Source organism: Limulus polyphemus, unplaced genomic scaffold (genome assembly GCF_000517525.1).
Source record: "Limulus polyphemus unplaced genomic scaffold, Limulus_polyphemus-2.1.2 Scaffold594, whole genome shotgun sequence".
NCBI lineage: Eukaryota > Metazoa > Arthropoda > Merostomata > Xiphosura > Limulidae > Limulus > Limulus polyphemus.
Genome location: NW_013666204.1, coordinates 124,972 through 138,660, shown reverse-complemented (window position 1 = coordinate 138,660; position 13,689 = coordinate 124,972). Strand labels below are relative to the sequence as shown.

At 36.6% G+C, this 13,689-nt stretch overlaps 1 protein-coding gene across 2 annotated transcripts in view; it reads right to left on the bottom strand.

Moving 5' to 3' along the window:
• Positions 1 to 13,689, bottom strand: part of LOC106459335 (DDB1- and CUL4-associated factor 6-like) — a 167,013-nt gene that overhangs the window by 30,111 nt on the left and 123,213 nt on the right. For both annotated transcript variants that reach the window (XM_013918956.2, XM_022385807.1), the window contains exons 13-14: positions 11,089 to 11,651; positions 8,037 to 8,196 (exon numbers count right to left, since the gene is read on the bottom strand). In XM_013918956.2, the coding sequence (XP_013774410.1) occupies positions 8,037 to 8,196; positions 11,089 to 11,651 (723 nt within the window). The remainder of the gene's footprint in view (positions 1 to 8,036; positions 8,197 to 11,088; positions 11,652 to 13,689) is intronic.

The following is a 13,689-nucleotide window of genomic DNA, read 5'->3' as shown; positions in this document are numbered from 1 at the left end:
CTCTTCAATGAGCATTATAAACCTGTACTGCTGGGTGGTGCAGATTTATATTCAGGTATACCAGGACGGGCACCACTCACCATAGAGCTGGATCCGGGAAAGGAAAAAAAAGTGTAAAGGAAGAAATAAAAAAGTAAGAACTTACTCTTTCAGAGTCAAAATGAGGTATGGAGAATGGCAATGGGTAGCAAGCGATTGCCAGATGAGGAGGAGATGGCCAAACAATGTAGGTAATGGGCAATAAATGTGCGAGTACTAGTCCACATGCCAGCCTGTACAATCCCAATGGAAAACAGAAGTGAGCAGCAAGGAAATAGCGAGATGACAGATCTCGTGGGATGAAACATGGAAAATATGACAATAATCCACAGATAACAGTGCATAAGCAAGATGAAGAAAGCTGGCAAATCCATCTGGTATGGGTGACAGGAGAAAGATCATGGGCAGAGGGGGAATTCAAGGGTATAAAAAAATGGGAACAAGAGCTGTGGAAGCAACATCCAGAATATTTGCCAGACAAAGATAACAATCTGGAATACAAATGATAGATTCATGGGAGGGAAATAGGAGTGAAGGTGATGTTCCCTTCCTGCTCTGCCAACATCTTGGGGGAAAAAAGATTATTATCTTGATAAAGAAGGACAAGGATATGCTGATAAGAATACAAGAGACGTCAACTGTAAATATATCAGATCTATGACATCCACATGCAAAGGAGCAAGAAATATGTCTTGAAGAAGAGGTGTTATAAAGGTTAAAAGGGAAGAAAAGTAAGATCATGAAAGACAACTGAAAATTCCAAACTGGTAGGGGAAGTGGGTGGGCAAATGAATCAGGCGATAGAAGAGAAAGGACAGGAGAGGAAAAAATAGGATGGAAGGGGGGGAAAAATGAAAGGTATTGGACAAGGCCTCCCTATGACCTATAATGGTACAAACAGATAAACCAATGTCAAAAATCCCAGTAAAAAAATTGAAGAGGTCGAGAACACTTGGTTGGAAAGGTAAGAAGCCAAGGTGCAAAGACCAATGATGGAAAATGTACCATTTATACTGATAAACCATCAAACAAGAAGACCAGACAGAGCAAGAAAGAAGAAAGACTCCCCACATAGAGTATGAATCATCTCTCAAGGAGCCAGAAAAATCCATGCATGAGGAGAGAGTTTAGCTATGATGGGATAAAAGAGAGGAATTAGGCTGTTGGAGAAAGATGAAGAGGTATGGGAGAAGATGGTTGAAGGAGATTCAAGAGGGGAAACCATGGTTGTGCAATGAGAAGGACTTGACATGGAGTGGTTTGCATAAGAAAGGGAATGTGGCAAAGAGAGTGGATGGTAGGATAAGCATACAGGTAAAGACTGGTCCAATCCTGAGTGAAGGCATCCACTGCTAAAGCCAAAGGATGCAAAACCAGAGGCCAGAAGATGGAAAGTTTTATATTGAGCTGGGTTGCAAATGCATCCAGAAGAGGGTACTCAGCTGGAAGCATAACCATTGGAACACCTGAAGAGCAAAGGACCCTCCATTGGCAGATTTTAGTCAGGATGAGATAGCTGATCTGCCACAATATTCAGAGCATCCAGAATGTGACAAGCATGAGAACAGACCTATTAAGATTGGGCCCAGAAAAGGAGATCCAGCATTCAAAAGCAAAACAAACAGGATCAGTTGTTCTCTTGACAATTGATGTAAGAGACAACAGTCAAATTGTCAGAGTGGATCATGACCAGGTGGTCCCATACCAGTGGCAGGAAGTGATCCAAAACTCAATGAACAGCTATCTCCTGGGAATCCAAGTACGCTCCCCATCTTGTATGAGAAGCATCTGCAAAAAGATGCAAATTGGGTTGGGGAGGAGGTAGAGGAATGCCCATCGAGACGTTGTCCCTGTCAAGCTACCAGACAAAGTTGACTTGTAGAGAAGGAGGGAGGAGGATGGCAAAATGGAAGGGATCCTGAGCAAGATACCATTAATTTTGCAGCACCTTCTGAAGGTAATGCATGTGTGAGAAACCCCAAGGTATGAGGGATTCCATGGAAGCCCAGGTCACTAAAAGAAAAAGAGAACCTCTCCCACAGAATGAAAGAAAGAAGACTTGGCTTTGGAAACCAAGAAGTCCATCACCCTCAAACAAAGAGGAGAAGGCTGGGCCCTGCTAATGTAGGGGTTCAAAACCAGCCACAGATGAATAACATATTGCATGGGGATGAGACATAACTTCTCTAGTTTGACAAGCCATCCCACCTGAACTGCCTATCATAGAAGGAAATGGATATGGTTGTGAGGAGCTTGTTGAGAAGAAGCCAGTTGTTCATGTAATGGGGAAACTGCAAACCTTGGTTGTGAATATGGTAGGCAAAGGCTCTGACCATGCAACAGAAGATATATAACTCCAATGCCAAAGCAAATGGTAGAACGTGGAACTGAAACAACCTACACATGTGAACAAAGAGAAGGGTATGTCTGGATGCTAGAGAAATTGGTATATGAAGGTATGCATCGACCTTTGTCATCCATAAACCTGGAGTGAACGACTTTTGGAGGGCAAAAGAAGACTCCATGGTGAACCCTGGGAAGTTGATGATGCGGTTGCGATTGGAGAGATTGAAAACAGGATGCTAGTCCCAAGTCTTCTTGGGAACAATGGACAGCCAAAAATAAAAACCCGGAGAAGGGTAGAGCACGTCTTCTGTAGTGTTAATGTTTAAACAACCTAGGAGAGATGCTAACAAGAAGGTGGATCTTGAGGAGGTGAAAAATGGGGATAGGAATATGGGGGGAGGAGTAGAAGCATGAAGGTTAGCATTTTCCTAAATTGAGAATGTGTTTCCAATAATAATTATCTCTGCTAACACTTATAGTTATTCCTCAACCTCCAGAGTTACAACTTTGCCCATCTAAGCATTGGTCTGATTTTATCTCACTTGCTCCAGTCGTTTACACACCACTCAGTTGCCCTTGGTGATATACTCACCACCTATGTCAATGCACTCACTTTCCTAGTTGCTACTGTATATAAGCACCTCATTCATATTATTTTTATCACTTTTTTGAGACTAATACCATCCCAGTCTCTAACACCGGCTCTTAGTGGGGAGTAAGGGCGAGAAAGTGTCAGCAGAGGTAAGTACTATTGGAAATACATTTTCAATTTAGGAAAATGTTAACTTCCAAAACATGTTACCTCTGCTGCCATTTATAGCTAGAATTCCACATTGAGAAGGTGAAAGGGACACTGAGGGCATTATCCATACAAAAAGTGTCAGCATAGATCATGGGTGTGCCAAGATAAGACTGAAGAAGAAGAAAAAACTGCAGATCATGTAAGGAATGTGAGAAAAAAATATTATCATAAGGCCATATACCAGCTCATAAGATGTCCTTCAGTGGGTAATTCAAATGGCAGGTAAAGACAAAGAAATGTGACGAATCTGATGAGATGTGACACTCAGAAGTTTCTTTGCCTGTAAAGCTTAGGGCTCTGACAGGGCATAACAAATGATCAGTGTCTGATCAGTCAAAGAGGTGAAAAATACTTAGCAAAAGAATTGGTGAGAATGAGTTATCCCTTTCCCTTGCTGCCAGAGTCTTAGAAAGACAGGACCTATCAGGGTATAGCAAAACAGAAGTGGAATGATAAAGAGTAGTGCAAACAACTCCAACCTACAATGTCCACATGTCAGCAGCAACAAAAAAGTACCCTTTAATAGAAAGGTGATATATGGTAAATGAGGCTAAAGACTCAAATAGAGGTTGAGACAAAGCATGTATTACCACCCTAATATACCAGTTGGGTAAGTGAAAAAGTTATTTGGGAAAGAAGGTCTCTAAACAACTGGAGAAGACCAGATAGCACTGAAAGTCAAAAACTTTCTGAAGTTTACAGTAACGAAAAGTAGTAGATAAAGCTGCCTTATATAAAGCAACAGTGGAAAAAGCTAGACCTAAGTCAAAAAAGAAGATATGGTCGGCATGTTTGGTTGAATTGTGATAAATTTCCTCATAAGACACCATTTGGCTATAAGTGTGTCATTTCCACTGATAAATGGCCATTGTGAGCCTATGGATAGATTGAGATATGTACAAGACAACTTTAGAAGTTAAACCCCGATGCCATTCGAAGGACTGCATGAATTCCATACATGAAGTTTAAGTTTGGGAAAGTTTGGGTGTAGAATGTTGGATCACAATTGCCTCAACAGAGATAGCCAAAGCGAAAGAGGCAGAGTTGGACCTTCTTGAAGATACTGTAGTAGAGGAAACCATGGTTGAGCCAGCCAATCTGGAGCTACCAACAGCTCCCAAGTAGAGAATCGAATCATAGCCAGAAAGTGGCAAATGCATCAATCATCGAAGCCCCGAACTGAGAGCAAATCCACCAGAAAACCTCACAATGGAGCATCCATTCAGTCAGCAGAATTCGGCTGGGCCAAAACAGATGATCTGCTATGAAATTCATCAACCCTGAAACATGGCAAGTCAGGAGGCTGATATGATGGGAGTGAGCCCAATAGAGAATGTCCAAAGTTCGAAAACAAAGGTCCCTAGAACACGTGCCCTCAGGATGGAAAAGAGACCACTGTAGAATTGATGTAATGCATCATGATGATTTTCCCCTGCAATAGATCTAGACCTTGAACCATTGCCTGTTGGACAGCAAGAAGTTCTAAATTATTAATGTGGAAGGAAGATTCGTTTTCCATTCATAGGCTCTGCAATTCCTGACTGTCAATGTAAGCACCCAATCCCTGAAGTGAGGCATCTGTGAAGAAATGAAACTCAGGACATGGGGTCGTATAGGAACACTGATGGTAGTGTTGATGTGATCCAACCACCACTTGAGAACTAAGATGTTGCTCTTGATGAAGGAGACTGGATGGTCCAGTGGATCAAATTTCCTGATACACTGGTTGCATAGTGACCACTGTGTGGTCATCCCAAAGAAATGAGAGATTCAAGGGATGCCCACATCCCCAAATGAGATAGAACCACCCATCTAAGTAAGAGCCTGACTTCTTGTTCCATACCTTGGAGCCGGAAGGGAGTTGGCTGAGTCCAGCTTAAAATATGTTGAAAAAGACAACCAGATGGAGAATATTGTAAGTCAGCAAGAGAATGGATTTCTCGGCTCTGATAAGAAAGCCAGCTTTGGTGGCTTCTGAAAGGAGAATCTGGATGTAGGGTTCTGTCAACTGATAAGATGGTGCCAAAAGTAACCAGTTGTGCAGATAGTGGAGTGTACACAGGCCAAAAGTATGAAGGTGAGACGAAAAACTCATACAACTCTGCAGAAAACATACGGTGCAAATCCATCATACAATGAATAAGATCATGGACAGCCTCAACTGAAAGTGACCCTCCCTAACGTTTGAGCGGTGCTAGATAATAGAGGAGGGCTGATTAGCCTCCATGCTGGAAACAGTAACCTGTGAATTCATTCCTGAAAATGGCATGTTGCAATTTTCTTGATAACAATTATCCAATATAAAAAAAGCTACTAGGTGATGCAAAAATCACAACCAGGTACATTAATCATCACTTATGTAGAGAAACCCATGTCTAAAAGCTTTGTCCAGAAAAAGTGATAAAATTATCTAAATAAAGTGCTTATATACAGTACCAGGATAGAGGGCACATTGACGTAGGTGGAGACTATATCGCCAAGGGCAATTGAGTGGGGTATAAAAGATTGGAGCAAGCAAGAAAAAATCAGACCAATGCTTAGAATGGCAAAGTTGTAACCCTGGAGGTTGAGGAATAGCTATAAGTGTCAGCAGATGGTGAGTATGGTTTGGAAAGACAGTCCTTCTGTTAGAACCTGAAGAACCCAAAAGGGCACCACAGATGAGCAAACCTGGCATCTCCACAGTGCCAGAACCCATGGGACAGTCATAGAGAAAACTGGCATCAGCAAATGCGTTGATGGGCAATTTGGCAACTGACTGCAGTAACCCGGGAAGATGACACAGATAGAGGGGAGGATGCAGGGAGCGAGACATGAAAACGAGAGGATTGGGAATGAAGGAGAAACAAAGGAGGAGAGGGAGGAATGTTGATGTACAGCCTCCACCCAAGACTAAACTATAAGGGAGATTGCCAAAAATAGGCGGGTGCAAGAAAGGAGCCAGATGGAGATCATGTAAATAGGAAGCAGGCAAATGCACGTATGACAAGAAGACTGGGGTTCCAGAGCCGTAGCTGGCTGCATGATAAACTCTAACTCACGATGCACCAAGGCCAAGGCTTCCTCTGCTAACAGTGTGGAAACTAAAGCCACAGAAGCAGTAAGTGTTGTTGGATCAGTAGTGGGAGGATCCCTACCAGAAGCCATTGTAGTAATACTAAATTGAGAGTTCATTGTGTGGAAAAGAAAAGAAACTTTCCACAAAATAATTTTTAGGAAAAAAAAATTACAACAAACTAAAGTTCTTAATACAGTAGATAATATGAAATACAGAGCAAAAATCAAGCATGACTTGCACACTGGACTGCCAAATTGAGAAGTGATAATAGTGCTTTACAGTATAGAGGGAGTCAGCTGTGCTGGGAGAATGTATTGCATTCCTATTGGTGGATGGTTATCTTATGCTCCTTTGTATACTACAGCACCACTATACCACATGAAGGTGGGAGCATCAAGGCTAGTGGTGAGAAAAAACTGCACTAATAGAGGGCAGCATAAGTTGAGAAAAGCTATTATGCAAGAGGAGGTAAGGTATAATATTGGAAAATGCTATCATTCTGTGTCAGCTTTTGTATGTATACATGGGCTAAATTATTTATAGTAGGTGTCTGTGACTTGTTGGTGATAAATTTCAACAATAAACAAACAGCACACAGTCCACTTGTTTCAAAATAATATATTAAAACAAGTCAAAATTACATACAAATGTTCATTACACTGTTGGTTACCACATTTGTATCCACAGCTTTAAATAATTGTCTCCTTTTGTCAAAGTCCATACAGGTTGGATCAGTTACTTTAAAATCCAACAGACAAGATGAATTATTCTTCCTGCTCTGTTATTACAATACAATCTTTGAGAACATTACTTTAAAATCACCACTACACACTCTTTATGGCTAATCTTACATCATACAGTCTAGATCTAGCTATTTATCTAACTAACTATACAACAGCGTTTGTAAACTGTCAGGAGAAACAACGCTGCATCATTTTGTTTCCAAGGTTTAAAGAATTAGGGCACTTTTTAAAGGAAAAGTAGTAATCTGCTAAGAGAAAGAACACTATATTATTCTGTCTCCAAGGTTTATAGAATTAAGGTACTTTTTATGGGAAAAAGTATTAATCTGTTAGGAGAAAGAACACTGTACCATTCTGACTCCAAAAAGTAAAGGATTAGGCTACCTTTGAAAGGGATAAAGAAGTAGTAATCTGCTAGAAGAAACAACATTGTCTCATTCTCTCTCCAAAGTTTAAGGGATTAGGATAGCTTTAAAAAAAAAAGAGGTAATAAACTGTCTGGAGAAACAATACTGCATCATTCTCTTTCCAAGGTTTAAGGGATTAGGATAGCTTCTAAATGAATAAAATGTAGTAATCTGCCAGGAGAAACAACACTATCATCCTGTCTCCAATATTTAAAGGAATAGGTTACTTTTTAAAGGAAAAAAAGTAGTAATCTGCCTGGAGAAAGAACACTGTATCATTCTGTCACCAATATTTAGTGGATTAGATTACTTTTAAAAGAAAAAAGTTGTAATCTGCCAGGAGAAAGAACACTGTATTATCCTGTTCAAACCGTGATAAGTAGTGGGAAAATAGAATCATACTCTAGTTTTGTTTACCTCTTACAACACACTTTACTAAATGTAAAAGCTACCCATTACTTTTATCATATTTGTGAGTGACCTTACACAATATCTACTTATCTTATAAAAAAAAATGTGGGAAATGTTCTTGAAAACCAGAAATTTTATCTTGATATAGTTATCTGCAAATAAACAGTTAATATAGGGGTAGACTAAATATATTTTATCTTACACAAATACAGATTCCTTGAAATGCTTACCATGGTACGGGCATTCCTATGTCCTGTAAACCTTTGTTTGATAGCAGGCTGAGGCACATTCATCATCTCAGTTTTATCCAGCTCCTCTTCTTCCTGCTGAAGCCGAAGCTCATCATCAACAGACTGGAGTATTCTTTCAGGAATTTCTCTATTCCTTTGGCTGATGAATATGGAAGAAAAACAAACTTGTTTTATATTTCAATAATTTAAATATTGCATTACTCTTACAATGTACTAAACTGTTGATAATAATTTAGTAGAGATCAAACGTGTGAAGGTTTAGAGATATGTCTATACTGTGTCCTATCTATTTTACATAATAGAAATGACTAAGTGATGTGTGAAAAGTGCACTCAGGAATAATGACCTCATTATGATTTCTATATAGTGGTTAACTATCTTAAGTCTTTTTCAGAATTTCTTCTGGTATAGATATCTTTCCACACCTAGTTAGAAGTGTGAACATCTTTTGACTGAGTTATATTTATATGTGTTCTAGAATTTGTGATTATTCTCTTTCTTCAAATCAATCAAGTCAAAAATTCAGTTTTAACTCTAATATATTTTGCCATTCATCCTGCAGTTGTGATTATCTTATCTGTAAGGTAGATGTTTGGTGCCATGACCAGAAGGGTGGTTTTTACCAAGTTTCCTTTATTCTTTGTGTAACTGGAATAAAGAATTTTCCAAAAGCAAAATCTTAGGTTCACCATCATCAGGGTAATGGCAATGGCTCAGTTTACTTGCTTTCTTATTACATTAGTACAGGGTTATTGTTAAAATCATAAATAATTTTCAACGTTCAACTGGTACACAATTAAAAACATTTTATTTACGCCTATCTATGGCATACAAAAAGTTGATGTCTCTACATGTTTCGACGTTACAACGTCATCCTCATCGAAACATGTAGAGTCGTCAACGTTTTTGAAGGCCATAGATAGGCCTAAATAAAATGTTTTTAATTGTGTACCAGTTGAACGTTGAAAATTATTTATGATTTTAACTTTATACACAAGTGCCAAAATACTATAATTAGGGTTATTGTTATTTGCAATATGATTTAAAACAGGACTCAAAATTAGTGGAGTCCAGTTACCAAAAAGCAGTAGGTTTTAGTGTTTGACCAGTGATCACCATAGGGATCTAGCATATTTTTTGGCAGATGGTAATCCATACATGATTAATCAAACCAGTTGTAAAAAACTGTAAGAATTATTAAAACAAACAAGCTGGCTGCAAGTACAATATTCATGGGAAAAAAACACACTGATAATCAATCAATAAGCCTTTTTTTGTAGCCTGTTGAGTATTGTTCTAACACACCTTTCAGAAGTTTAAAATGGCAATTTAAAAAACATATTTAAGTGATGTTTCAGCTTTTTATATCTTTTTTTTTCATTTCCATTAGGAAATGTAATTATTAATCAAGAAGATTTAAAATTTGATAGTATATTAAATAATATGAAAGTTGAAATACAATGCTTTCTGAAAATTCATATCAGCTAACTAGTATATCCACTAATAACATGAAACTTAAATTTTTTTCCTTTGACGAACTTTTGTCAATAGCAAAAAAAAATGTTTGTTTCCATACACAAATATGTATTAAAAATGCTATCACATAGGCAAAAATTTAACTGTCCCCATGTAATTGTAAACAATGTTGTATAATGAGTAAACTTATTTAATTCTTAGAAGTTATTCACTGCTATCACAAGCAATTATGAAGAAATGCTCTTGTTGAAGAAGGCTATTGCATTCTTGAAAGACATGCTGGCTAATACTAGTGTTTGGAGTAAGTCTGGATTCAAATGTAGCATGCCCTTGATACTCTCCCCAAGGTGGTGCTTCATACTGTCTATATATGTTGCAAAGCAACAGACACACTGAATTTTGTGTCACAGCTGACACCAGTTGCTTCAGGGTGTAGTCTTTTAATGTGAAAAAGTTTCTCATGTGAAGATGAGATCTGAATATTTTTCTTAAATATAACTTGACCATAATGTCTCTTAATTGTGTTAGTGAACTTATGATCACTTAGGAGAGATTGAGGACTTTTTTTAATATTTCCTTATAAAATTAAGAACTCAAAACTTATATAATATTAAAAGTAGATATATTAACCATGTTTTATGCCAAGTTTATTCATATACCATGATAATAAAGTAATTAAATTAAATTTTGAATGTAACTCTCTACAAAGTTCTGACATGCCCATAGCAAGAGGGTTAATTTTATACTGCATTGGAACGAAACTGTCCATACGAAAATACAGATGGCATTTTTAGTATCTTAAACCTATGTTCAAACAAAATGCATCTTCTTTCTTTTCAAGCAATTAAATTTTCTAAAAATGGTCATTTAGGATCATTTTGCTTTTCATCAATAAGCCTAATACTCTTGTGACACTCATTTATGTAACTTCCAAATCTATTAACATGTTCTCTATGTTTGAAAACTAAGTGTGTCACCTGCATAATGTTTGTATACTATCAATTTGAATTTATCCAGACATGCTTGTAATCAGTATTTTGCATGAAAACAAAAAGGCACTAGCCATAACTGGAGCTTGGAGAGAACCTACAGCTATTCCATCTACTTGATTATTACTAAAAATGAAGTGTACCTGTTCTAGAGCTGTAAACAGAAATTTTTGACAATACAATTTGCTTGTCCTATAAATTTAAAATAGTGCAAAATTTGAAGCATTAACAAGACTATACAACTTAGTTTCTTCTACATATTTTCCTGTTTTTCACTTAACAATTTTGATCAAGCAATGGTAATTTTGGATGAAAATATTTACAACAATCACTAAAGAGGTTTATTTATTTACACACACAAACTTTGTGAATGCTTATAATTTCACACTACTCAAACAGTATTAAAATTTATATAACAGCTATACAATTACGCTGATCACCTTTTAATATCTTACAACTATTTCTCAAACATTAAAACTATTCTAGAAAAACTCTTTCATTACAATTCAAATGCAAAACTTCAACAGTTTGCTTAAAAATTCTAGAGAGCTTATAAATTGAAATACCTTCTTGGTGAAGAAATTCGCCCATCATCATCATCACTGCTGGTGTCAACATCCCAGCTCTCTACTTCCATCATCAGAGGATCATCATCATCTTGTTGGTGATTTTCACCCTCGGGTCTACTGCTTCTCTCTCTCTGTTCATCTTCTGTGGATGACACAGCAACAGATGTTACTCTATCTGTTTCTGATTCTTCCATAACTAATCCATCTGTGGTTGTTTTACTAGTAAGCTCATTATTCCTGCTTAATGCTAGTCCATCATCTTGTGTTACTACTTCAACTACAGATCTGACAGTAGATGATTCAGTTGTACTGTGGATGTAATCATGTTCTTCTCTATTACTGTCATCCCCTTCAGCAGTAAATGTAGCATCTATAGTGCTTTCTTCATCATTTCTTTTACCCATTTGCTTCAAATCTGTTTGAATGTCTTTGTTCCATGTTCCCATGCCTTCATGAGTTGTACTTCTTTCCCCAGTATATGAAATACCCTGATGCTGTCTGCTCTGATTTTCAGAAACTTTACAAATCCTTGGGTGAATAATATCAACAGAAGAACCCATCTAATAAGCAAAAAAGTGAAAACTTGAATCATAGCAAAGAATGAAATGAATTATTGTTACCTTAAACTAATTAAGATGTTACTATACTTGATCACAAATATTGTTCACCATGTTTTCACACCATGAGCAAATAACTTCAACAGTTTCCTTCTCACAATGCATTTACAATACAGCAACTAATAAACACACTTCATTAAGCATGTGAGATATTGGTCATTGTCATGGAAACACTGTTCTTAAATTTCAGCACTACTCAGCTGGCTGTGATACATGCAAATGTATCCTCTTAAGTTTGAGCTAAAAATACAAAAAGAGTTTATAGCTTTGCTACCTTATGTGAAGAAAAGCAAATACTGACAATGTACTATTTCTTAAGTTAATTTTGAGGTTTTAATGTAAATCAAAAGAGCAAGATAGAAAGCTAAAAGAAGGCCTAGAGGTAAGAGACAATAATTCAAAGAGGAATTAAAAAAAGAGGCATCATACTTAAAGAAGAATTAAACCAAAACTAAATCTGACTGAAGACAAGGTCATTGAAGCTTCTGAAAATGTACAGAGGGATTACAACAATACGATTGAAGAAATGATATAACAATAAAATTGAATCAAATAATTTCCAGAGTGAACAGGTAAAACAGTGAAGAACAAGCTATTCATCTTGCTACCTATTTACAAAAAAAAACAGCTTTAATGACCTTTGAGAGTCTAACAACTATCAAGCATCGATAACTGCCTTATCTGACAGGTTCAGAGTGACAAACTGAAAGAAATATACGAATTAAAGTACCAGAACAGGGTATGAAGGAAAAAGAGACCGGTCATAGCTAAACTTGTGAAAGATTTGGAAAAGCTTGCTGAATTATAATACCCAAATGCTTCACATTAAATTATTAATTCATTGGCACATAACCAATTCATAGATACCATAACAGAAAAGGATGTGAGAAAGGCTGAAGCTCTGCAGATGGCAGTGAACTTGAATCCATTAACTCTCTCAACACGGGCTCAATCAAGTTAACCAACCACATGACCTCCTTGTACTCATTTAAAGTCTTTACAGATTTAATACTACTAACTTTCAATATAGTATGTATATCTTCACAAAATTTGGCAGTCTTTCAGTTAATATTACGAGTCTTTCACATATAAAAAATCATATTTCTTAGTGAAGTATTTTTAATAAAATAAAGTAAAGATTTGTCCATGAATATATTGAGTATTTGTTTTGAATAGTCCGTGTGCAAAGTAATTTTAATGTTAAACTTAAAAATACTTTTCCTCATCTCAAATTTCCTGTGTAATTCCTAAAACTAAAACCTCCTAAATGCATTTCAAACGTTTTTTAGTAAAATTTTATAGTTTCCCTGTTATTTTCTCTACCCTATCTCTGTCAATTCGACTGACCTCGTAACCACCAAAAATAAATCAAAATAAACCTAAATTAAACTTTTTTTTTCTTTCTAGAATGACTTAAAGTTGTAACATGAAACTACATTTGTTTATACTAAGTAGCTCTAAGTTCGTAACAGTATGTATCTATTTATAATTAAATTTTATTGTTTTATTGCCCTTTGAACCATGTCTAACTACTATCTACATCATTATAAGTTCTAAATAACATGCAAAAAGTAGTTCACTAAATTTTTCTGGCTTTTTTAACTATGCAACAAGACCCGTTACAAATTCATCCAAGATAGTCGTTAACTTTCACACGGGAACGATGTTGGTACTCTGAATGAAATTGACATCTAACCATTCAGAACAAAACGTTATACTATATGTCATTTAACCTTGACTTTCTATTGGTTATATATAATGAATTGTGAAAGAGAGGATGTGATAGGTGGGTGTGGCAGGAGGGCTCTGATTTTCTAATCGATAGCTCTGTAACCAAACAAAATTGAAGACTATAAAAATTATATTTTGTCTGAGCAATAACAATTTTATAGAGAGTAATTTACATTTAATTTCGTACTTTTTCAAGGTGTGGTGGATGAAATAGGGATGATGACATGCTAAGAGAAAATGTGTCACATGG